General features: G+C 46.4%; 1 protein-coding gene across 2 annotated transcripts in view; it reads right to left on the reverse strand.

Annotated features, from left to right (window-relative positions):
• Positions 1-23,353, reverse strand: part of NCKAP5 (NCK associated protein 5) — a 749,742-nt gene that overhangs the window by 108,425 nt on the left and 617,964 nt on the right. For both annotated transcript variants that reach the window (XM_086957062.1, XM_086957063.1), the window contains exon 9: positions 1,223-1,324. In XM_086957062.1, the coding sequence (XP_086813188.1) occupies positions 1,223-1,324 (102 nt within the window). The remainder of the gene's footprint in view (positions 1-1,222; positions 1,325-23,353) is intronic.

The following is a 23,353-nucleotide window of genomic DNA, read 5'->3' on the forward strand; positions in this document are numbered from 1 at the left end:
ATAGAACATGCGGCATGGTATCATGGAGTAGAACGCCGTATTCAGCATTCAAGGACCCTATTAGAAATACGGAATGGCCTCTGCAAGGGGCAATATTTAGGCCAAATTCCACCAGCATGTGAGGCAGAGAGAGCCCTGCTGCTGTCACACTGAAATAGGGGGTTCCTTCACTGCGCGGGTGCACATACATACAATTAGCACTTCCACGGGCAGTATGTAAGAATAATGTTCCATGGTTTTATGTCAGAATAATGTTGACAAATATATTGCCTGACATGAATATTGTGTCCTAAATATTGTTTACAAAAATATTGCTGCGTTGGTTGCAAATTTTATATGAACTCCAATAGGGCTAAATTATATTTAGGACACAATATTTTGTTCATACAATATATAGCCCATGCAGTCTGCTACTGTATACATCTAATATGGCCCTTTGAGGTGGCAGTCGAAGGGGTTGTTGCTCTGCACACACAAAATGGCAGACCTTATGTTTGTGAACAAAGTGTTTTTGGCCAGGAATTTGTAGATATATGTATTTTGTTTTAATGCTCAATGACAGACTACAGGCTACTACAGTTCACAGTATCTACAACTGGCTGGACTGAAACATATAATCAGAACTTTTCTGATGGTGTATGTACATTTTTGAATTGAAGGTTTTTCTCTGCAGTGTTTCTATGACTGTACCACTACCCTACAGAAAAAACAATTTTACCCTCTTACTTGCTTAGCATTGTTTTACACTTGTTTGTTTTCCAGGGTCCTTTTGATCCTGTTATTCAGATACCAGAGTCACTCTGGTCACAATTTGTCTTACAAGCACAAAACCCACCCCATTTGAAAACATTGCTGAACGCATGAATTTTTAAAGACTCATACATAATATATCATAAATGTAAGATGAATTATACGGTGCGCGAACTATAATATAAAGCTCCTCATCCATTTCTCAGAGACTATGAGATGTAATCGATAACCAAAACAGTATCTTGAGGACATTGCCAAGATTTATGCTCTCCTTGTCCAGAGTGACGTGTTCCGCTTACTGTATCAAGACCAGACAGAATATCGAGCCATCACTAGTATAAATGATAAAGGGGGGGTGTTTTTTCTGCCACTGCAATGTTTCAAGGTGACCAGTGTAGCGGCCCATGACGTCACTCGGCGGTGATGATACAAAATGCATTGAAGAATGGCTCCTCACAGCGACGAAACTCACGTGACTTTGAAAATCGCTCCGAAGCTGCCTCATGCTCCTGTTCCTTTCCACCTCGGTCAGAAGATCCGCCGACGAGAGGTCTAAGATTCGGGAATGGAGTTTCTAAGGGAGAAAAAGGAGACAGAAATTGTTCTCGCATGAAAATCCTTCCTATTCAATCTATTATTTTATTTGTGCTGATTTAAGGCATTTGTCCCTACAGCTGTACGGTATGAAAACGATTAAAACAGAAAGGAGGAAACAGAAAGCCACATTCTTTCAACTTGAGTCGCAAGTGGATAAAGTGAGGATTTGTGGATAGGATATGTAGCAAAGGTGGTCATTAGCACGTGGTATGATGAATGGTGCTGTAGACGATCCATACTTCATAGGTTACTGTCCATCGTTTGAGTTGATTTCATAATTTGTGGGGTTCACAAAAATCCTTAGGAGCCCTTATGGGTCTCTATACAAGGTGTAGGTGTCCATGTGGACTCCTTATGCTCCACAAACCATTTCTAAGATGTAAATTGGGTCAAATTGTGTAATAGCACATTACTTTCCCTTATTCTTCAAATAGTAAAATATCTTTGCTGGTGGTGAAATCCCTTTCTCTATATCGCATGAAAAACGAATTTTGATCTTTATCCCAGACTCATTAACTATGCAAATGGGGCCGAAATATATACTGGGAAGGTGCGTGACTAACTACAAAGTTTCAATTGTATTTGTGTTTACTGCATTCCCAATGACCACCCCCTCTTCCTCTAATAAGGGAACACTTATGTTTCAACTCCTAAACCAAAAGACACTGTAGCAAAACCCTGCATAGTGGCAGATTTTCTGTGGTAGTGAGTTACAATTTCAGAAATATTTATCTGCAGAACTGGATCCTTTGAAACTGGATGTGGAAGTTATGTCTACCATTGGCTTTAGAGGCACAATTATGTTGAACAAAAGAGCTCTAAAAACGGTTGTGACTCGGACCCAAGGTTAGGAAGGGGATAAGGGCCTATGCAAAATATTTTCAATTTTTTTCATGAAAGGAACCATTAACCAATTGAAAAAAGCACTGGCAAAACCTATAGCCCTCAGTCTAATTTGTTGCTGTATGTAGAGAGTTGTTCAGTTGTAGAGAAGTCCCTCATGCAGTTCAGTGCAAGCACTTGAGCGGAGGCTGATTGCTTTCAGCCTGCGGTGAAAAGAGGCAGACCTAAAGGTCACTCTACGCATATTGCAAGCAGTAGATTTTTCAGTTGTGCTCCTAAACATAAAAGCTTATGCAAAGCCAACAGATCTTGTGTATTAAAACTATTTGCTTTGTCAATATCTTTAACCGATGCTGAAAAGCAATGCGGTAACTGCACAGCATGGCTGAAAGTAAAAAAAAAAAAGAACTACGACATGGAGAGTTCTGGCCTGTTCATAGCACTTTTTTCCCGGTAGGACGCGAGGCTTCTAGCAGACAAGCAACAATGCTGAAGGGGGCAGGCAACAATGAGGAAGGGGCCAAGCAACATCACGGAGAGGGGCAGGAGAGTAGAGTGGAACGCAACATCACAGAGAGGGACAGGAGGGTGCAAGGGGACAAGCTGAGTTAGAAAAAAAGTTGTTTGACACGCCTGCGCTGGCCGCACAGTGCTTTTTCTCTGATGGGACAGAAAGGCGGGAGGGGGTAAGCAACTATGCAGGATGGGAGGGTGCAAACAATTGGACGGGAGAGGGCAAGCAGTAGGTCGGGAGGGGGCAAGCAACATCATTGAGAGGGACAGGAGTGTGGAAGGGATAACCAACATCAAAGAGCGGGGGGAAGAGAAAACCAAATTACAGACAGGGACGGGGTATGGGAGGGGCCAAGCAACAATACAGAGAGGAATGGAAGGATGGCAGGTGGCAAGCAACAACATGGAAAGGGGCAGGAGGGAGCAAGGAACAACCCAGAGAGGGATGAGAGCGGACAAGCAACATCACAGAGAGGAACAGGAGTGGAGAAGCAGCACAAAGAGAGGAACTGGGAGATGTTAAGGGGCAAGCAACATCACAAAAAGGAATGGAAGGGTGGTGTTCCAAGAAACAACACAGAGATAGCGGCGAGAGGGGCAAGCAACAACACTGAGTGGATGAAAGGGGGCAAGTAACAACTTGGGATGGACGAGACATTGCAAGCAACAGTATGGGAGGGGGCAAGTAATGGGGCAGGAGGGGGCAAGCAACATTACGGAACAGAACAGGAGGGTGGGAGGGGGATAGGCAACATCATGGAGAGGGGCGGGAAGGTAAAGCAACATCACAGAGAGGGGCGGGAGGATGGGAGGGGGTAAGCAAAATCATGGATATGATGGAAGAGTGGGTGGCGCAAGCAACAACGCAGAGGGAGCAAAAGGGGGGCAAGCAACATCATGGAGAGGAATGGGAGAGACCAAGCAACAACATGCAGAGGGGCAATAGGGTGCAACCAACATCAAGGAGAGGGGTGAGAAGGTGGGAGGGGGCAAGCAACAAGTGGAGGGACTAGAGAATGGAAGCTGGAAGCAACATCATGGAGAGTGATGGGAAACTGGAAGGAAGCAAGCAACTTCACAGAGAGGGACAGGAGTGTGGAAGGGATAACCAACATCAAAAAGAGGGGACAAGCAATATCACGGAGAAGGACAGAAGGATAGGAGGGGCAAGAACCATCACAAAGAGAGACAGGCGGGTGGAGGGATACAAGCAACATCATGGAGAGAGATGGGAGGGGCCAGGCAACATTTTGGATAGGGACAAGAGTGTGGAAGGGGACAAGCAAACTCACAGATAGGGTTGGAAGGGAACAGGCAACATTTTCGAGAGGGATGGGAGGGTTGGAAGGGAGACAAAAGCACCAGGGTTAAGAGACAGTGACACGGGATGTAGAAGCACATGAGTGAGGCCACCTGCAAACACATGCCCTCTTTTGGGGTGGTTCCAGTACAAGAAAAAAGTAGCAGAAAAGCACAAGCAGTGAAAGGATACAGTACTTCGGCAATTCTTTGGGGAGGGTCAAAGAGATAAAAGAGGAAGTGATGACGACAGGCAGGCGCTTACAAGACAGAAGCAGAATGAGAATGACAATTAGGGCCGGACTGGCTGTAGCGGGCAGCGAGCGTGTCCCTGGTGGGCCGCCAAGGTGGGGCCCGGTTTAGGGCCCCTGGAGGTCTGTTTTTGTTCCCAGGGCCGGCAATATCAGCCCCCGTAACAAAATCGGCTGACACCGCCCTAGCAAACAGCTCAGCCGCACCTTTCCTCACCCCCAGGGGAGGAGGCCGAGCAGTTTGCTAGGGCCGGTTTCGGTTCCCAGTCTGGCCCTGATGACAATGAAGCCAACCAATGGTAAGCAATGAGTGGACTGTGTGCCCCAGTAAGCTAACAAAATGTCTCTCAAGCAATTGCCCATGAGCTGTCTGAGGTAAGACCTAAAAATTACACACACCTTTAAAAGCAAAAGGGTGCCCTTTCCATTTTTTTAGGCCTATGTACAAAAATTCAGACTGTAACAGTAAGAATGACATTCTGAACAATGTAAATCATGGATTCAATGAGGTGACCAAGTGAGGGCAAGCGTAAAAAGTGTCATAAGGGCAGCATTTACAAAGAAATCGAAATGTTAACCTTGTTATACTTAGCAGACTCTATGACCAAAGTGAATGATTGTAAAGCTGACCCTAATTCGAAACAGCATTGATCTTGCGCAGTCCTTTCTTGTGCTCATTTTAACTCAAAGTCATTAATGTCATCTGTTAGGAACAATTAATGTGAATGGAAAATAATTGCATTAGGGAGCTTGGGACTCAGAATTGTGTGAATTAATATTCGCATGCTGTTCAATTATACACGCAGCTCTTTATTTCAGTTTTGCTTGGAAGGTCTGCTAAACGGGTGCCATTTCCCCATATTAATCTGTCTTCTAATTACCAGGGCTTTTGGAGTGCATTAGGCCTGATCTGTTTAATTGCAAATACAATAAAGCTCATGACTTGTGTAAACAGCAGTGCTGTTTGACTGATAAGTTTAAGAAAGAGTTGGCACTTATTATCTTGGTGTCTCGGATCGCCTATCATTGCTTACATTTATATAGGTTTTAAAAGAGGAATGAAAATGAACTGAGTTGTGCCAAAGTCTGTGTTTGTGCTTTCAGCTGAAACTTTTCTCAGTTTCCAGATGTTTGCCACCCAGCATCATTTTCATTCAGTGGTATCTCCTTCGCTAAGGCAGAAGAGTGTTGCCCTACTGCTTTGCAGCAGTGAAAGAAAGGAAACATAAAATGATAATACCTTGATGTTATCATCCTTTTATTTGTTCCTGAGACTGCAGCATGGAGTGGATGGGGCTGCTCTGTTCACACAGCAGGGCAGGGGGAGGAGTGCTGGGCAAACTGAAGTGAGCATGACGTTTTGGCCTGCCGTCTCGGGCCGGCCAAACAGTAATGCTCACTTACCATGTTCTCCACCCAGGCTGCATTACAGCCTGGTGGAGAACATGACCAGGCCCCCAGTCCCCGTCTGAGTGCCAAACTCAGGCGCTCAGACCAATCACAATGCTGCAATGCAGCGCTGTGATTGGCGTAGGGGAGTCTCACTGCTTCCTGTTCGGCAGACGTGGAAGAGAGACGACGTGGGACAGAGCAGCGAGGAGGTAAGTGTCTTTTTCTGTTTTTTGCACCCCCGCCTCACCACCCCAGATCCAGGCCAGCCGCCACTGTTTTCATTGTAAACAAGAGGTGCCAAAACATGCAAAATATCATGCATCCGATGTTTACCCTGATTTGGGAATTTTTTGGCAGTGATTCAAAAGATGGCCCTTCAAGCACTCTGTACTCTTGTGGCCACTCACCTAAAATATGGAGTCTCCAGCCTGCTGACAAAAAGGCGACGGAGCAGAGCTCCTAGCTGAGATTACAAACTGCATGCATGCTGACTGAATGTGACACACTCAGTCTTAGTTCGGCCATGTGGCTGCCTTTGTTCTGGGTGTATATCGTTCTGGCAAAACTGCCATGCAAGCTTGACTTGATAGTATTGTCCAGTACAAGATTTGTTGCAGTGTTTATTCTGTAAAAAACGTAAGTGCAAGGACCCTTTCCACGGTGCCACTGCAGCCTGCACAACCCATTGTCGCTATCACAGCTAACAATAACAATACCCACACAACTACTAATCATTGTTTGCCTACAAGTGTGTATATTGAATTACTAAACATGGTTGCAGTGACAATCTCAAAATCAGCCAGATAGTGCCACCATGTGGTGGACTGTCAGTGTTGAGAAATAAGTGCTGGTGCCGAGCACTGGAAAACACCAGCTCATTTTAAGCACGGATTTGTTGAAAACCACACAAACAATGCAGACGGCAAATAGAGATACTTGAACGAGCCACAGACAAATCACAATTTTAAAATATGGCAAAAACACAATATAGCTAAAATGTTGGGTTAACAGATTCCCCCAAAAAATAATTATGTGGAAGAGACAAGTGACAACACATGTCGGATTTCATATTCTACCATGATATCATGGTCTGTATAGGAACTTCCTAAAATACATAAACTCTGGGCTGCAATGCAACCACGTGTGACATGAGAGAATGAATGATTGAGAATACTTTGTACAGTGCACAGTCCCCCCCCCCCCCCCCCTCAAGTGTGTCACGTTGCTGAGGACTGCAGAGCAAAGCAAACTAAACATTCACCACTTCTGTTACTGAAATAACAACAGCCAAGTTTTTAGTTTCTTATAAAATAGTCATTCAGTGCCCATGATCCTGAGTTCGAGAGTAAGCTGATTCCAATTCCTAGCTGCCAGAAAGGAAAAAGAAAGACCCCCTCCCTTCCTAATCCATTGTTAATTTTCTGTACTGCATACTTCAACATAACTTATTTAACTTTCCTGCCTCCAAATCCAGACTGTTGACTTCTCATTTTCTTTGCATAGTACACTATTACAAAAGGGTTAGTGTCCCCTTAAACTTGGAACTGTTATGCTCATTAATTGCTTTTAGGATTGGTGCTTTCTCAAAAATCAAAATAGTTCAGTGGCCATCTCCATCATATCTTAAAATACTGTAACAGATTTCACACATTGGCCCCAGAAAATATGTAGGACAGCACTGAGAAGCCATTGTCACACCGACATTTCAAAGGTATGTGAATAGTCGATTGCTTGAGGGGGTTGCTTTTGTGTGACTCTTAAAGCCACAATAATGACGTAGGCATTTTTAGCAAATGGAGACATCTGAAACAATAATGAGAGATGTTTATCTGCTTGAATAACCAATGACAATACATATATGGAAGGCCGATGGATTATCATTCCCAATCCTGCCCGCATTGTTTTATGAATGATAAAACCTATGTAGGAAATTACAATTTACTGATATAATATTCTTGGACATTACATTTAACAATCTGATAGAAACAGATGAGAAATTGATTGCACAATGTTCCCTTCCATTTGGAAATTACATTTTCACTTATAAATGAACAGGGTCATTCTAATTTCACATTACTTGATTGAATGTTGTTATACGTAGATTGATCCACAAATGATGTTGATGGCGAATGAAGTTACTCAAGCTTAGACTTGATACAATCTGATCACAGTGATTCAATACCTGTAAATGCAGGCCTTGGGTGAGATGTAGACTCGATGAAACACATATTCATGGTTTCATTTGTTAACCATATTGACTATGGCAGTTGTGACTAATATACATTAGCGCTGAAGCCATGTCAGATTTTCCGGAAAATTATTGATTATGTAAATGATTTTATTTTAAGTCATTTACATAAATATGTATATTATTAGGTAGCCTACCAATGTTAATTGGCTGAATCCCTTGTTCAACAACGCTGAAGATACAAAAACGAGGCCTTTCCAATGTTACAGTCATTATCATGAGTTGATTGTCCACCTTCAAAAGAAGATGCTGACAAGCTAATGTATAGAGGCACCCCCAAAATAGATGCTGTTTATCTGGCAGAAGCACTGAAGAATGACGCCTTTATGGTACCAGATCACTCAAATACCATGCAGTAGTAAATATACAGTCGATATGGAGCCAAATCACCATTATTAGTCTTCCTATGTGTTTTTCTCCATCTAATGCTTGCCATTATGTATGCCAAAATATATACATTAAACCATTTGTGGAGATCATAAAAATATCACAATCACAACTTAGACCCTGATTTTGATCGTGGTCGGAAAGCCTCCGACCTGAGGTTGGAGGCTTTACGAACAACATCTTCGATTTCAATTCTGACTGCTGTATTACGAATACGGCGGTTGGAAAAGAAACTGGCCGGTCATTCCGGCTGGATTCCGGCGACCTCAAGGAGCCCATCGGCCGGTCGGAACCATCACGTAATCCCTTAAAGACATTGTTACTGCTGTCGGGATTACGAAGTCTGTTTCCCATAGTCTTTTGATGACAGGCTTTCCAACATGAAAAGCCTGTCAGAAAGTGACTTTGGGGGGCCCTAGCAGGGCCCTCTTGCAACAGCGGCCTCCAGTTGTGGGCCTGCGGGACACATATGGTGCCCCCCCTTGTCAATTCCTGCACTGAGTGGCAGGCACCGTGTGGTGCCTGCCACACGGTGCAAGGATTAACAAAAACTCAAATTTCTCTATGGGAGCTTGTACTGCGGCCAGTTTAGGCCCGTAGCACAAGCTTCCAAAGAGAAACGAGGGTGTGCAACAGCACCATGAGCGGTCACATCCTATTACAGCGATTGGGATCATCGACCGGAGGTTGGTCCCGACATTGTAATTAGGCCCTTAGTAAGGACGATGACTCCAGTGCATTGACAGTTCAATATAATGTGAAAGATATACTTCGTGTTGATGGCTGGTAGACTCGAAGATATTCATTCCACTACAAGGCACTCGCTTGTTTATTGGTACCTTGATCATACTTGAAAAACCTTTGTTTTTGGATCTAGATTTAGATCATCAAGAAGAAAACACTGGAGTCACTGCTGCTACAAATCATGCTCCAGTGTACAGGCAAATCATCTTGTGGGGGCACAATATTGCAGATGAACGCCTATCTCTTTGAAAAGATTAAGAACATCTAAGGCACTTTAGAAACAACATTGGGGCCAGTGCAAAGATGTCAACAATGTAGAACCATAAATACAAAACTAAGAAAGTGCAGTATTATTGTACTATTCAGTGTTATCCTTTATATAGAGCCTAATATCCCTGATGAGTGGTGAAGGGCTCTGATTTGCATCAGGTGTCTGGACGCCCTTTTGGACTACATGCTTGTTAAGGGTGTTGTTTGTCGTGTGGCTTGTATGACAAGTGGGGAGAGTGAGGTGAGTGAGTTTGGTGCACCTACTCTAAACACAGTGAACCAGCCAATCCATGTTAAACATGAAGTGCTGCTGAGTGTGAAAATGACGAAGCCTTGAAGCATTGAATGAACATTTTTGCCGTGGTCTGTATCACAAAGTATCAGCTTAAATCGTTCTGGATAAGTGGGTCCACAAATAATACACTATAGCGTCTACCAGGAGTAAAAGAGACCCTACTGTTAAGTCGTCATCGGCGATTGTAGGATTTCACCCAGGAGCGGCAGACGGCCAGCTTTGGAGGCACTGTCACACAACCAGAGAATACTAAAAAGAGCAGAGCAATAGGGGAGCACCCAATAACTTATAAGCATTGGCAATCCCAATAGGTCTGGCTTTAAACGAATGCTGTATGGTAATGTGAAGCATTAGCAGTAAATAGCATAGAATAATTTTGGTGAAGCTTAAAAGGCAAGGTGAGTGTTGCACTGTCAAGCCAGACCTAAAACTCCATGTAGGTTTATGACCGCCCTCCTCCCATCTATGCTGCTGCTAGAGAAAACAACATAAATTATCTAGTTATCTAAGACACATTATTAATAGCATTAGCATAGCCTTAATTTCATTAAAAGCGTGAAAATTCATCCTCAGGCAGCTGGATAAATAAAATGCTGACAACTGTGTGGGGGGGGGGCAAGCCCTTTTTTGTGAATTTTGTGAAAGCGCACAACTTCTGTCAAATCAAAACGTACTCCTGTCTCCCAACATCCCCTCTCTAGTGATACCCACATAATTGTCTAGCGACAGCTCACACTATCAAGCCAGAGGAAGTGGAGTCGACTAGGAGCAGCGGGGAGCAACTCATGGGAAAGGGCATTACACATTAAATTGCCTTTTATATATAGGCTCTAAAATTGCCCAGGAAAGGTGCTAGCCTGACTCCTTGGTGTGGATGATGTTAAGGTGCAAACAAGTCCTGCTCTGATGCCAGGGTGTTGCAGAGCATAAACAAAGAAAACTGTATCATAAGGGGGCTAGTTTAAATCATAGAATGTGCGTGTCCAGAAAAGATGCATAATTTAAACTAGCACTAACTCCTCAGACATGGACGCCATCGTCATAATTGCACCGGATGGAATAATTATCACCAATTACAAGTTACTCTGTTCAAATGCATAATAACATCTGGATTTGTCTACGAAAATACTCATATCCAGTATTTACGGGGCCCTTTACCTATTATATTTCAGTTGGGTCCCCTGCTAAAAGGGGGATTTCTTTCTCGCACCCAGTAATTAGGGGTGTGTTGTAAACTCTTGTGATTGCTACACCTGCACAAACATGTACTTGTGCGGAGGGGCACAAAAATCCCGAGACCCTGGAGTGAGGAAATCGTACAAAAGGAAATGTTTGAAGAGTTATACCTTTTCTTTCCTTTTGGCCGCCAACCCTTTCCTAAATACATTTTAAGCAACTAAGAGTGCATAAGAATTTTTTTTTAAAAATTAATCAAGAACGGGCGATACTGATATACAGTTTTTGGGATTTAAAAAACGAATCTAAAACTGAGGGTGGGGTAGCAGTTTGTGTTTTGTATATTTTATGCACACAATGTAGGATTCCAGGCAGAGCCTAATAAGGATGGACACTGGAATTATGCGATTGTGTGGCCGTGAGGTTTTTGGCACAATTATAGGTTTGCCGCATTTGACACATAATCAAGCAGCTGCGGCATAATCTGGCAGATTTAAAAAACAAATGTTTCTATCTCAAATGGTTAAAAGGTTACTAAAATCCCTGTGACATTTTTTTGCAAAGCTTGACTGGTCATCTTTTTTGTTGCTTATTGCTATATATGTATGGTAAACTGGTACAAATGAGGCGCAACCAATGTCCAGAAAGTGTTAAGAAGGGTAAAAATGGCAAAATAATGAAGTAATACCATCACACAATGTGACGCATTATGCCTCATTATGCCTTTTCTTGATGCATAATTTGCTCAACTCTGTTGCATAATATGTCTCTCCCCTTTGACACAATTACAGTGGCCCACTAGTAAGCACTATGTATCAGGTATCGTTGCCTATACTGCTTTGCGTATGTTGTGCAAATAGAGCACAATAATGTGCAGTATTTTCTGAACTTTGCATAGTGCTCGACCACCTTTATGCTACAGGTTTATAGTATGCCCATTTAATATATTCTTTATGTACTGCTTCATGTAGTGAATTGATGTGGATGGGTGCACAGCTACTGTTATTCAATGTTAATTGTCAATATGGGTTCCCCGCAGGTGGCGTTGTAGCCCCTAAGAACGCCCTGTAGAACAAATAGAAGTGGTACCAGTGGGTCACTGGGACCATCCCTGGGGGAACTCCGTTTTTCCTCTCAGTGAAATAAGAGGATTCCACACAGTTTTGTCCGTAGTGTGAAGAAAGATCTGTTTATTCTTTATATTATTTTTCAAAAAAGTTCATATTGCATTGTTCAATATTTTGGTAATGAGGCATCATTGTTTTAACATCATATCCAATGCATTTCGGGCCAATGCATAGCCCTTCATCAGGGAAAACACTGTAGAAAAATAAATAACGATGTCACATGTTTTAAAGTCATTGTGTCAGTAACAGTGATATACATGGTATTACAGTTGTTATCTATTCGCAGTATACGGAGAATAAGGCATAACATCATTGTGTGGCTAAAAATGTTAAGTGATAAGGACTCAATAAAACATTGACCAAGCAAAAAGTAAAAGGAAACGCTTCTATGGCGTGCGACTTACATGCCTGCCTTTACTTCTGGTTATCTGAATGCTGTGGGTAAAGATAAGGGGACAATCGTTGGTAACTCTCTCTGATTTTAAATGTTTGCGTCGGATGTGGTTTGGTGGTAAACTGACCTGTTTGCGGGTGGTTAATCATCTCTGTCACAGCATCGCGAACAACCCCGATCGGGTAAACTAAATGGCGAACACTCCAGTCAGGGGCGTCTTCGAACGAAGGTGAACCCACGATGCTGTGACAGAGATGATTAACCACCCGCAAACAGGTCAGTTTACCACCAAACCACATCCGACGCAAACATTTAAAATCAGAGACAGTTACCAACGATTGTCCCCTTATCTTTACCCACAGCAATCAGATAACCAGAAGTAAAGGCAGGCATGTAAGTCGCACGCCATAGAAGCGTTTCCTTTTACTTTTTGCTTGGTCAATGTTTTATTGAGTCCTTATCACTTAACATTTTTAGCCACACAATGATGTTATGCCTTATTCTCTGTACACTGCGAATAGATAACAACTGTAATACCATGTATATCACTGTTACTGACACAATGACTTTAAAACATTCGACATCGTTATTTATTTTTCTACAGTGTTTTCCCTGATGAAGGGCTATGCATTGGCCCGAAATGCATTGGATATGATGATAAAACAATGATGCCTCATTACCAAAAATATTGAACAATGCAATATGAACTTGTTTGAAAAATAATATAAAGAATAAACAGATCTTTCTTCACACTACGGACAAAACTGTGTGGAATCCTCTTATTTCACTGAGAGGAAAAACGGAGTTCCCCCAGGGATGGTCCCAGTGACCCACTGGTACCACTTCTATTTGTTCTGCTTCATGTAGTGTACAGAAGGCTACAAAAAGGCTATATACATGTTGTTTAGAGATCTCTGAGACAGGTTGCAATTTAAACAGTGGTGGCTCCTCCGCTAAGGCGGAGAAACATCACCCCACTTCTCAAAAGGAAAATTAAACTGATAATAGCCTATTGTTGTTATTTTATTTTTCCTATTGTAGTCAGCAGCTCTGTTTCATGCTGGGGGGTCGGGCTGGCCAGAGCAGGGAAGAGTGGTGACACTCTCTAAGTGCGCATGAATTTTTGGCCAGCCGTCTTTGTCCGGCCAAACTGTCATGCACACTTTGCATGTTCCTCACCAGGGTGTAATGCACAGCCTGGTGGGGAGCATGCACCGGCCTTCTGTCCTCGTGTGAGCGCCGAACCACAGCGCTCAGACCAATCACAACGCTGATTGACTAATGGGAGCCTGGGTGCTTCCTGCTGCCAGGCTGGAGATAGGAAGAAGGAATATGAAGAGGAAAGAGGAGAGGCAGCGGCCGGCCATTCCAAGGTAAGGGCTTTATTTTGTTTGTTTCCTTCCTCCCTCCTTCCAGCCCACCCCCCTCCCCTCTGGAGCAGCCTCTAGTGAGTTTATACTCAGTTGAGTGTAAAGCGGACACTCACAGTACGTTTCCTATATTCACAGTTCACAATGTATGGCCACAGGAGTTAACAAATGGAAGGCACAGTGCCAGGCCACTCCTCATTACACACCCACAGGTCTTATCAAGGACATGGCCTGCGTGAAGAACAACCAGGGCTTGGCAGCAGTCCATGCCCCTTCACAGCTAGGAAAGAGCAGGGCCAGAGACCATGTATTCTGTGAACTCCATACAAGCATGTGTGCGCATTAACAGTATATTGTTTCAGAACATTAAATTCATTGAAAACATGTATGTACAATTTCTTTCTTATACCCAGCAAATTCATTTAACAATAAAACATAATATTTATTAATAATGGCAGAGTTTTCAAAAATATAAGGAAATAACGTTCTAACACCATTATCGATTTTGGCACTCTTGTTGTAACAAAAGTGGAATATGATATACATTTTAATTAGTCATTCTGCTGGGTTCAATTTCGTTTTTTAAGTTGTTCTGCATATGATGGCTAAATAGCCTTACTTTTGAGTGAGATTGTTTTGATCGTGCACAATGTACTGAAAGTCTAACAGCGAATGCTCAACAAAGGCTGCAGAATTACGTATTTAATGATACTTTGAATACAATCAGCTTTTCTGATTTATTACATTTCCATGTTGTACAGTTCAGCTGGGAGACTCAGGAAAATTAGTATGCCTTATATGCTGTTTCTTCAGATTTGCATAATTGTTTCCCTGTAGCTTTATCCCAGGAGTTGCTTTTATGCGATGAAAGCTAACCCCAGAACAAGAAATATTTATAGTCCAATGGAGAAGCGATCAGTGCAGATTAACTATGGCCCAAACATCGCACATACACTATAAACCAGTGCTTCCAAAACTGTGGGTCGCGACACACTGGTGGGTTGTGAGCTGAATTTTAGTGAGTTACGAAAGTCAGAACAATAAACAAAGATGCATTAAAGTTATGTTTTTAACTTGTCACATTTAGGGTGCTCCAAAGACATCGGTCAAATGTCAGGCTGCTTTATTCTTTTAACATGGGGATTGGTCTTTACTTTTCTTTCTGTGACTGCAAAATGAGAGGAGTTTTTGGAAAGTGAATCATGTGTCAATGTAAGATGTTATTTTTCGAAATACATAACAAAATTAGCTACCTGTAAATGAACTGTATGCATCCAGAAGTTAGCAAAGGAAAAGTTAAGCACTTTTTCTTTAAATTGTGAAGTGTGCTGGAAAGAGATTTTAATAGGATCAAAACAAATGAAGACATTTAGTTGGTCATGTACAAATGACAAAAATTTACAGAAATTGGTTTTCACGCATTATCATTTGTGTGGTACACAGTTTGATTAGTAAAACTAAGTCTGTGCTAATTTAGTGGGCATTTCAATGGAAAGTGTGCTGTCTGTAAATGACAATGCGTTATCACATAATGCTTTAGTTACATTAAAAAAGCACTCTGTCTCATGTCCATTAACCCCTTCCATGTGGCCGTGATTCTGCGCCTGTGCGGCAAAATCTCAAGTGGGCAGGTTTATGACGGCCCCCAGACGTCATCAGCACACGAGCGCCGTAGTGCATGACGGCTGGGGGCCGTCATCAGCATGCAAGGGGTTAAAGGTAGGTGGGTCACAAACGTTTGTTGCTCTAAAAAGTGGGTCATGGTTCTAAAAGGTTTAGGAACCACAGCTATAAACTTTTAAGCACTAAACCATCAACGTTACATTCTACATAAAGTTGAGGATTAATGGCGGACTTCAAAATAAGCATTACTGTAAAGAAAACAGCAATGGTTGCAGTATATCAGGGTTTGGAAATGTGGAGCACTTCGTGTTTCAGCACATACTCACACACAATCTGTACTCATCAATACTTACTTTATCGACCCCTGATAATTGGAATCCTGAATCAGCGCAGCAGCTGCTCAACAGAATGAGCTATCTTTCAACACATTAATATCAACTGAAGATTGCAAATCATACACTGGGAATGTCTATTTTATTTGAATCCTATAGATATTCATCATGTTATAATGAAATTATTATGCCGGGGACCTAGCGACAAACTGGTAACTACTAATACGCTGTGCAATGCAAGAGGGCGGAGTTTCAACACTGGTCATAAAGATCCGCTGTACACATGGCCGGACTGGGAACCGAAACAACCCTGACAAACAGCTCAGCCAGCTCCCAGAGGGGTGCTAGTTGGAAGCAACACTCCCGTCTCACCGCTGCCGCCTTTGTAACAGGGTGCCAATATTGCAGCTATGCTGCAAAACCAGCCCCCGGTAACAAAAACTCCCCCAGGGTCCCAAACCAGACCCCACCCTGGCGGCCCACACGGGAAAAGCCCGGTGCCCGCTATGGCCAATCCAGCCCTGGCTGTACACAACTGCAGGATAATATTCAGCTAACAAGGCAGCCCTACTACAACATAAAATAACTGTGGATTCATGCCTACTTCAAATTCCACAGGCTTGTTTCAGTGTGCCATAGTCAAGTCAGGCTGACACTGGCAAATCCAGTGAATTAGCGGCTCAAGCACAGAAAAAAGCTGAAAAGAGGAAATCGTAAATCTCCCGGGGTGTAAATTGTGAGGTATTAGGCAGACATCTAATGCATAAACATAAATTTTCGTGTAATGCATCCATGTTCTTCTGAGGCAGTATTCCAGTTTTTACAGCATAAACCTGGAATTACTCACTCGTGAAAAATCCCCCAGGACTTATTAATTTCTACATAATGGTTAGAAGGAAAGTTCCACGGGAAAATGCAAAGCAATCATTTTTGATGTGTAGTTGCATTTAATAACTCTATCGCTTCGAGTCCTACAGACTTGTTAAACACTTGTTCGGGTTTCCATTACCCGATGGCTGTGTGGTTGAAATGGAGGAGGGACACTTGAAAAAAGAGCCATTTCGTTTTCCGTGGGCGATCAAATAAACAGGAAGAATGTTGCCCTTATCTACAATGTGTATACCACAGTTCTTAAGAAACCTCTGATTGCGGTAAATAATAAGACCCACCTCCAGGGGCGGACAGAGAGAGCAAACCAGCCCTGGCAATTACGTCGGACAGGTGGGGTGGGGGTGGTCATTGGGAGGAAATTGCTGCTGCACTTTTTATTAGAGGGGGCCAATATTGCAGCACTGCAGCAAAAACAGCCTCCAGTAACAAACAAGCATTGGCATGGCCAATGGGTCTTGCTTTTGGGACCTTATGGGTATGTAGTTATGCAGCACAATGTCCTTAGTGCAACAACTTCAACTGTTCAATGGCTAGACACTTGTGGGGTCCTAAAGGCGAGACCTATTGGCTGTGCCAATGCTTGTTTATTGGTAGCCGTCACTCGTGAAAAAGTGAAGCGTGCTTTGCTACTGTAAGAGAGCAAAGCTTGCTTTGCTGCTGCCTGATTTGTATGTGACCTGAGATGAAGAAACCTTGCACTACTGCTACCCTAGCTGAACAAGTCCTCTGAAGGGGGGAGTTTCCATTGCTTTTGCCCCATCTTATCCAAAAACAAAGAATATATTGAAGCCTTTGCATATATTCTTGTTCATTGTCTCTGTGCCTTACTATGCTTGGATATAAAATGTAACTTGCGAGATTCAATTGATCCTGTTCGCGCTATATAAAACAACTGCATTTATTTTAAATATCAAAAACTATTCAGCTGTTTTGCCACAATGTCACACAGCTTAGTTATTTAGGGAAGCACGCACCGAATTCTTCAAATTCATCAACACACTACAATGTACAAAAAGCACCAGTGGTACTCATATATTTCATAAATCAAATGTGTTTGTTTCTTCATTCTACTCATTTACTGTCATTTTTTGACATCCACATCAATTACTCCGCTATTCCAAGTTTACATGCTTCCAGAATAAAAGCCATTCATGCTTCTTTCTGCTTTTGCTATCTTTCTCATTATACAGCCTTTGGCATCACACATATCTGAGTGTCCATGCAATACAAAGAGAAAAAGTAAAAGATGCAATTATAATATGGTCCAAAATTGCATCTATTGGCACAGGTAACATTATGAAACGTAAAGGTGATTGCTGAGTGGTGTTTGTACATTTCACCAGAACTCAAGCCTGCAAATAATGGGCCATATTGCACATTTTCTATTATGGATATTGTTGGACAGGCCACATGAAGGGCCGCTCTCCCCCGGCCCGACCAGGCCCGAGCCCGGTCACGCAAGTACCACACACCACCATTGCACGTCCTCCGTCCCCTCAGGGACCCCTGCCTTCGAACATATCGACCTCGTGGGCCCGATCCACTGCTGGCCCGCCCGCCCCTCCGGGACGCCATCTTGGACACTCCACCAAGAGGCCGCCTGGCCCCCGATCGACCTCAACCCTGGGCCTAGCCAGGCCTCAGACATCCCGGCACCACCATCCACCCAGGAGGTGAGCGGGCTACTTGGTAAGTCAATGGGAGAAAGAGGTGTCGATGGCTCTCCCCCGCCAAGTGCCGCTCGGCCATCGCCTCCTCGGGCGCTGGCTCCACCCCCCTGCTGGGTGTCGGGACACCCTCATCCCGGACCTCCCGACCTCCAGGTGCGAGGGTCCGGACATCAAAGAACATCAGCCCTATAACTGGGGCAGCCCAGAGCAGGAGGGCAGTTGTATCTTGGAGTCGAGAGACGCAAAGAAGAACTCATCCTTGACGGACTACTGGCGCTGCCGTAGCCCTGCCTCGTGCACCTTCGTCTTGCCTGCCGGCGCTGCCGCAACCTTCGTAACCTTCCAATCCTTCATCGTCGTCGGGACCTGCTGGCGTGGCCGCGGACCGTTTGCAACCATCATCTCATCGGGACCTGCTGGCTCCGCCGCGGACCGTCGTTTCCTTCGTCCATCTCGGGACCTGCTGGCTCCGCCGCGGCCCGATCATCTAGAACGCCGAGCTCGAGGATTGAGAGCTATTTCCACCTTTTGGTAACAAGACTGTCCCGCTACCCTTTTCCCAAACCAGAGACCAGAATCGAGGGGACCCCTGCGTCCAGACCTCCTTGTACAAATCCATCGTACTTAAAGAATTGCCTATAAAGTATCGTTGAACTTTACCCTTGTGTGGTGTCCGTCTGTGGGGGGGGAAGTTACTTGTCTGTACGATCGCTGGAGACGGCTCTCCCCGGAGACCTCTCCCCTTATCCTCGGCCGACCCTCCCGGTCCGTCTAACATTGGTGGCCAGCGGCGCGATCCGAATCACCGCATAATCGTACAGAGAGTAGCTCACCCCACGACGAAATCACGATGACGACTAAAGAAAGCGGAGCAACCGAGAAATTCCAGATGGAGAAATTGGACGAGTACAGCCATCGTGAACTAAAACAATTCTGCATCGAACTAGGTATCGCTACCACCGGATTAAGTACCAAAGACGATTTTAAGCATGCCCTAGAATCTTGGGCAGAAACCGGGGCTGCCGGAACCCCGGATCAAAGCATCGCAGCAAAGACCACCACGGCCCCTGAAGAGCAAAGAACGGGTCTCTCGCAAGACGAGATCCAGGAACGAGAAAAAACCCGACTACACGAGCTGGAAATGGCCCGACTCAAAATGGACATTGAACTTAAGTTGGCCGAACAAAAAATCAACTTAGAGCACCTGCGTCTCCGAGAAGAAAGAGAGGAGAAACAGAGACAAAGGGAGCTCGAGGAAAAGAGACTGGCATATGAACACGAGCGAAAACTAGCTGAGATCGATCTACGCAAGCAGAATAAAGAAGTAGGGGTGTACGAGCAACCCCACACCCCAGGGGCAACAGAGAAAAAGGTACACATCCCCAAGGATGTCGTTCGAGAATACTTCCGAGAGGACGACATCCAGCAATGGTTTAAGGCCTATGAAATCGCTATGACTGCACACCGGATCGATAGAAGCGATTGGGGAGCCGGTCTATGGGGGAGATTCCTCAATGAGGGCCACGACGCCCTGCTACAGCTCCCGGACCACCAGATGACATCCTATGACCATATGAAAGCTGCACTCCTCACTCGCTATGGCCTCACACCCGAGATGTACCGTCAGAGGTTCCGAGACTGCACCCGCATCCCGGGTACAACTTGGGTGGACTATGTAAACTACTTTAGCCGAGCCTTCGAGGGCTGGATCAAAGGAAGCAAGGTCACAACCTACGAACAACTGTTCAATCTGATGGTATGGGAGCACCTATCAAACAATTGCTTTATTGAACTCCGCCAGCACCTCCTCGACAGCAAGTTAACCGATCCCCGGCAGCTCGCAGCCGAAGCTGACCGATGGGAGATCACCAGAGTGGGCCGGAATGGGTCCTACGAACAGAACCGGAACAACAACGGTCAGCACCGTCCCCGAGGAGGAGGAGGGGGCCAAGGACGAGGAAGAGACAACGCCCCGGTCGCCTTCGCTACCAGCACCACCCCCCCGGCCAACCGGGGCAGCACCCCGGCGCGACCGGGATACCGAGCCAATGTTACGTGACATCGATGCCAACGAGTCGGCCACTATGCAAACGACCCAAATTGCCCACAGTACCAGAGCCCAAGACCCCGCCAGGTGGCTGCTGCTGCCCTGGGGGAAGAACAGATCTCCGAGGAGCAAGAAGAATATGAGCAAGAGCATCAGGAATGGGAGCCAGCCGCCATGGCTCTAGCCTGCCTAGGGGGGAAGGACATGGTCCCGCGGGTCCCCCTACCCGCTAACACCCAGAAGTACAGCCAATGGGTGAGCATCAATGGACGCCGGGCCAAAGCCCTTCGTGACACTGGGGCCAGTGTAACAGCCGTCCGCTGTCACCTGGTGACCCCAGAACAGTATCTACCGAACATTCTCTGCCCTGTACGTTCAGCCGATAACTCAGAAAGCCTGTGTCGGATGGCCTGCGTCCCCTTCGAGTGGGGAGGGGTCTCCGGCATGTTGAATGTAACGGTCCGAGACGATGCCCCCGTAGACTGCCTCCTGGGGAATGACCTTGAAAGCTCTCCGTGGGCAGCCGTAGAACGAAGAGAACACCTGGGGATGTTGGGCGTCCCGGACTGGGCGTGTGTCACCACCCGGTCCATGGCCGCCCGTGCCAACCCCCGCCCAGAGGAACCCGAATGGCCGGCGCCGCCGCCTCCGGTCGCCCCGGCCGAAACCACCGACCGTGACGTCCCCCCAGAACCAGCTCAATCTCCAGACCTCGCTAACCTCGACCAGTGGCCTCAAGAAGGGGGGCCCACGCAAGAACAATTTCGCCAAGAACAGAAGACCTGTCCCTCCCTCGAGGGACTCCGCCAGCAAGCGCTCGCCCAAAGCGCAGGGGATACCTCCGGAACACACTGGCTCTACTGGGACAATGATCTGCTTTACAGTGAGCAAAGAATCGCGGAGCTGGGAGCCAGCCGAGTACTAGTGGTGCCCCTCCGTTTTAGAGACTTTCTGCTAAACCTGGCCCACGATGTCCCCCTGGCGGGACACCTGGGTCAAGATAAAACCTACAATCGTCTGGTGACCCACTTCTTCTGGCCCAAAATGAGGAACGATGTACACCAGCATTGCCGATCTTGCCCCACATGCCAAGCCAGTGGAAAGAGCGGCCGCAAACTAAAAGCCCCCCTGCAACCTTTTCCCGTGGTCACCACCCCGTTCGAGAGGGTCGGGATCGACATCGTGGGGCCCCTGGACCCGCGTACAAAACAAGGCCATCGATTCATCCTGGTGCTAGTGGACCACGCCACCCGCTACCCCGAGGCTGTTCCCCTGCGAACTGTGACAGCCCCGGTAGTCGGCCGGGCCCTAATGGGGATCTTCTCCCGTGTGGGCTTCCCCCGAGAAGTCGTCAGCGACAGAGGCACGAACTTTATTTCTAAATATATGAAGTCCCTCTGGCAACAGTGCGGGGTTACCTACCGATTCACGACCCCCTATCACCCTCAAGGAAACGGACTCGTTGAGCGGTTCAACCGCACGCTCAAAGGGATGATCGGGGGGTTGGAAGAGCCCCTCCGTCGCCAGTGGGATGTACTGCTGCCGTGCCTCCTCTTCGCATATCGAGAGGTCCCCCAGAAGTCCCTGGGCTTCAGCCCGTTTGAACTGCTGTATGGACACCCAGTACGGGGGCCGCTCAGCCTAGTCAAGGAAGGCTGGGAGATGCCCCCTCTCAAGAACCCACCAGATGTCTTCCGGTACCTCCTAACCCTCCGCAACCAGACCCGGCGGTTCAGAGAGCTGGCAAAAGCCAACCTAGAGGCCAGTCAAGAGGACATGAAAAAGTGGTATGACCGGAATGCCTCCTCCATCGAATTTGAACCTGGGCAACAGGTATGGGTGATGTCCCCCACCGAACCCTGCGCCCTGCAAGACAAGTGGACGGGGCCCTTCAAAGTAGTCGAGCGCAAGGGTCCTGCCACCTATCTCATCGACATGGAATCTTCCCGGAACCCCCTCCGGGTCCTCCACGCTAACAGACTGAAACCCCACTTTGTGCGTTCCGAACTCAGCCTCCTGATGGCCACAGACAATGGGGCTGAAGAAGACTCCGAGCCCCTCCCTGACCTCCTACGGACTCGGGAGAAAGACGGCTCCGTGGACGGGGTCCGACTCTCAGAGGCCCTCACCCAAGAGCAACGCCAGGAGTGTCGGGCCCTCCTATCACAGTTCGCCAGCCTGTTCTCCCTCACCCCAGGTGTCACTTCCTGGTGTGTGCACGATGTGGACACGGGGGACAGCCCCCCTATCCGCCACCGGGCCTACCGCGTGCCAGATCGGGTACGAGCCTGCGTCCAGGAAGAGGTAGCAAAAATGCTCACGCTCGGGGTCATCGAGCCCTCAGACAGCCCCTGGGCCAGCCCTGTAGTACTGGTCCCCAAAGCGGCCGCCCCAGGCACCACACCGGAACTCCGGTTCTGCGTTGACTACCGGGGCTTGAATACGGTCACCCGAACAGACGCACATCCCATCCCCCGGGCAGATGAACTAATTGACCGCATGGGAGCTGCCCGCTACCTCAGTATTTTCGACCTGACGGCGGGCTACTGGCAAATCGGCCTCACACCCCGGGCCCAAGAACGTTCTGCCTTTTCCACCCCCGATGGCCATTACCATTTCAAAGTCATGCCCTTCGGCATGAAGAATGCCCCCGCAACATTTCAGCGGCTCGTCAATCAGGTCCTGGCGGGGCTCGAAGGGTTCAGCGCCGCCTACCTAGACGACATCGCTGTATACAGCCACCATTGGCCCGAGCACCTCCACCACCTCCGAGCAGTGCTACAAGCCCTTCAGCAGGCTGGCCTCACGATCAAGGCCAGCAAATGTCAAATTGGTCAAGGGTCTGTAACCTACCTCGGACACCAGGTGGGAAGCGGCCTGGTGGCCCCTCTGCAGCTCAAAATTGCCGCCATCCAGTCCTGGCAGCCCCCCATCACCCAGACCGAGGTACGAGCCTTCCTGGGCCTCACGGGCTATTACCGAAGGTTTGTGAAAGACTATGGTACTATAGTGGGGCCCCTCACAGAACTTACGTCCAAAAATCAACCCAAGGAAGTCAACTGGACCGCCGATTGTCAAACAGCATTCGAGCAATTGAAAGCCGCCATGTGTTCCGCCCCTGTGCTCCAGGCCCC

This window comes from Lissotriton vulgaris, chromosome 2_1 (assembly GCF_964263255.1).
Source record: "Lissotriton vulgaris chromosome 2_1, aLisVul1.2, whole genome shotgun sequence".
Classification (NCBI taxonomy): domain Eukaryota; kingdom Metazoa; phylum Chordata; class Amphibia; order Caudata; family Salamandridae; genus Lissotriton; species Lissotriton vulgaris.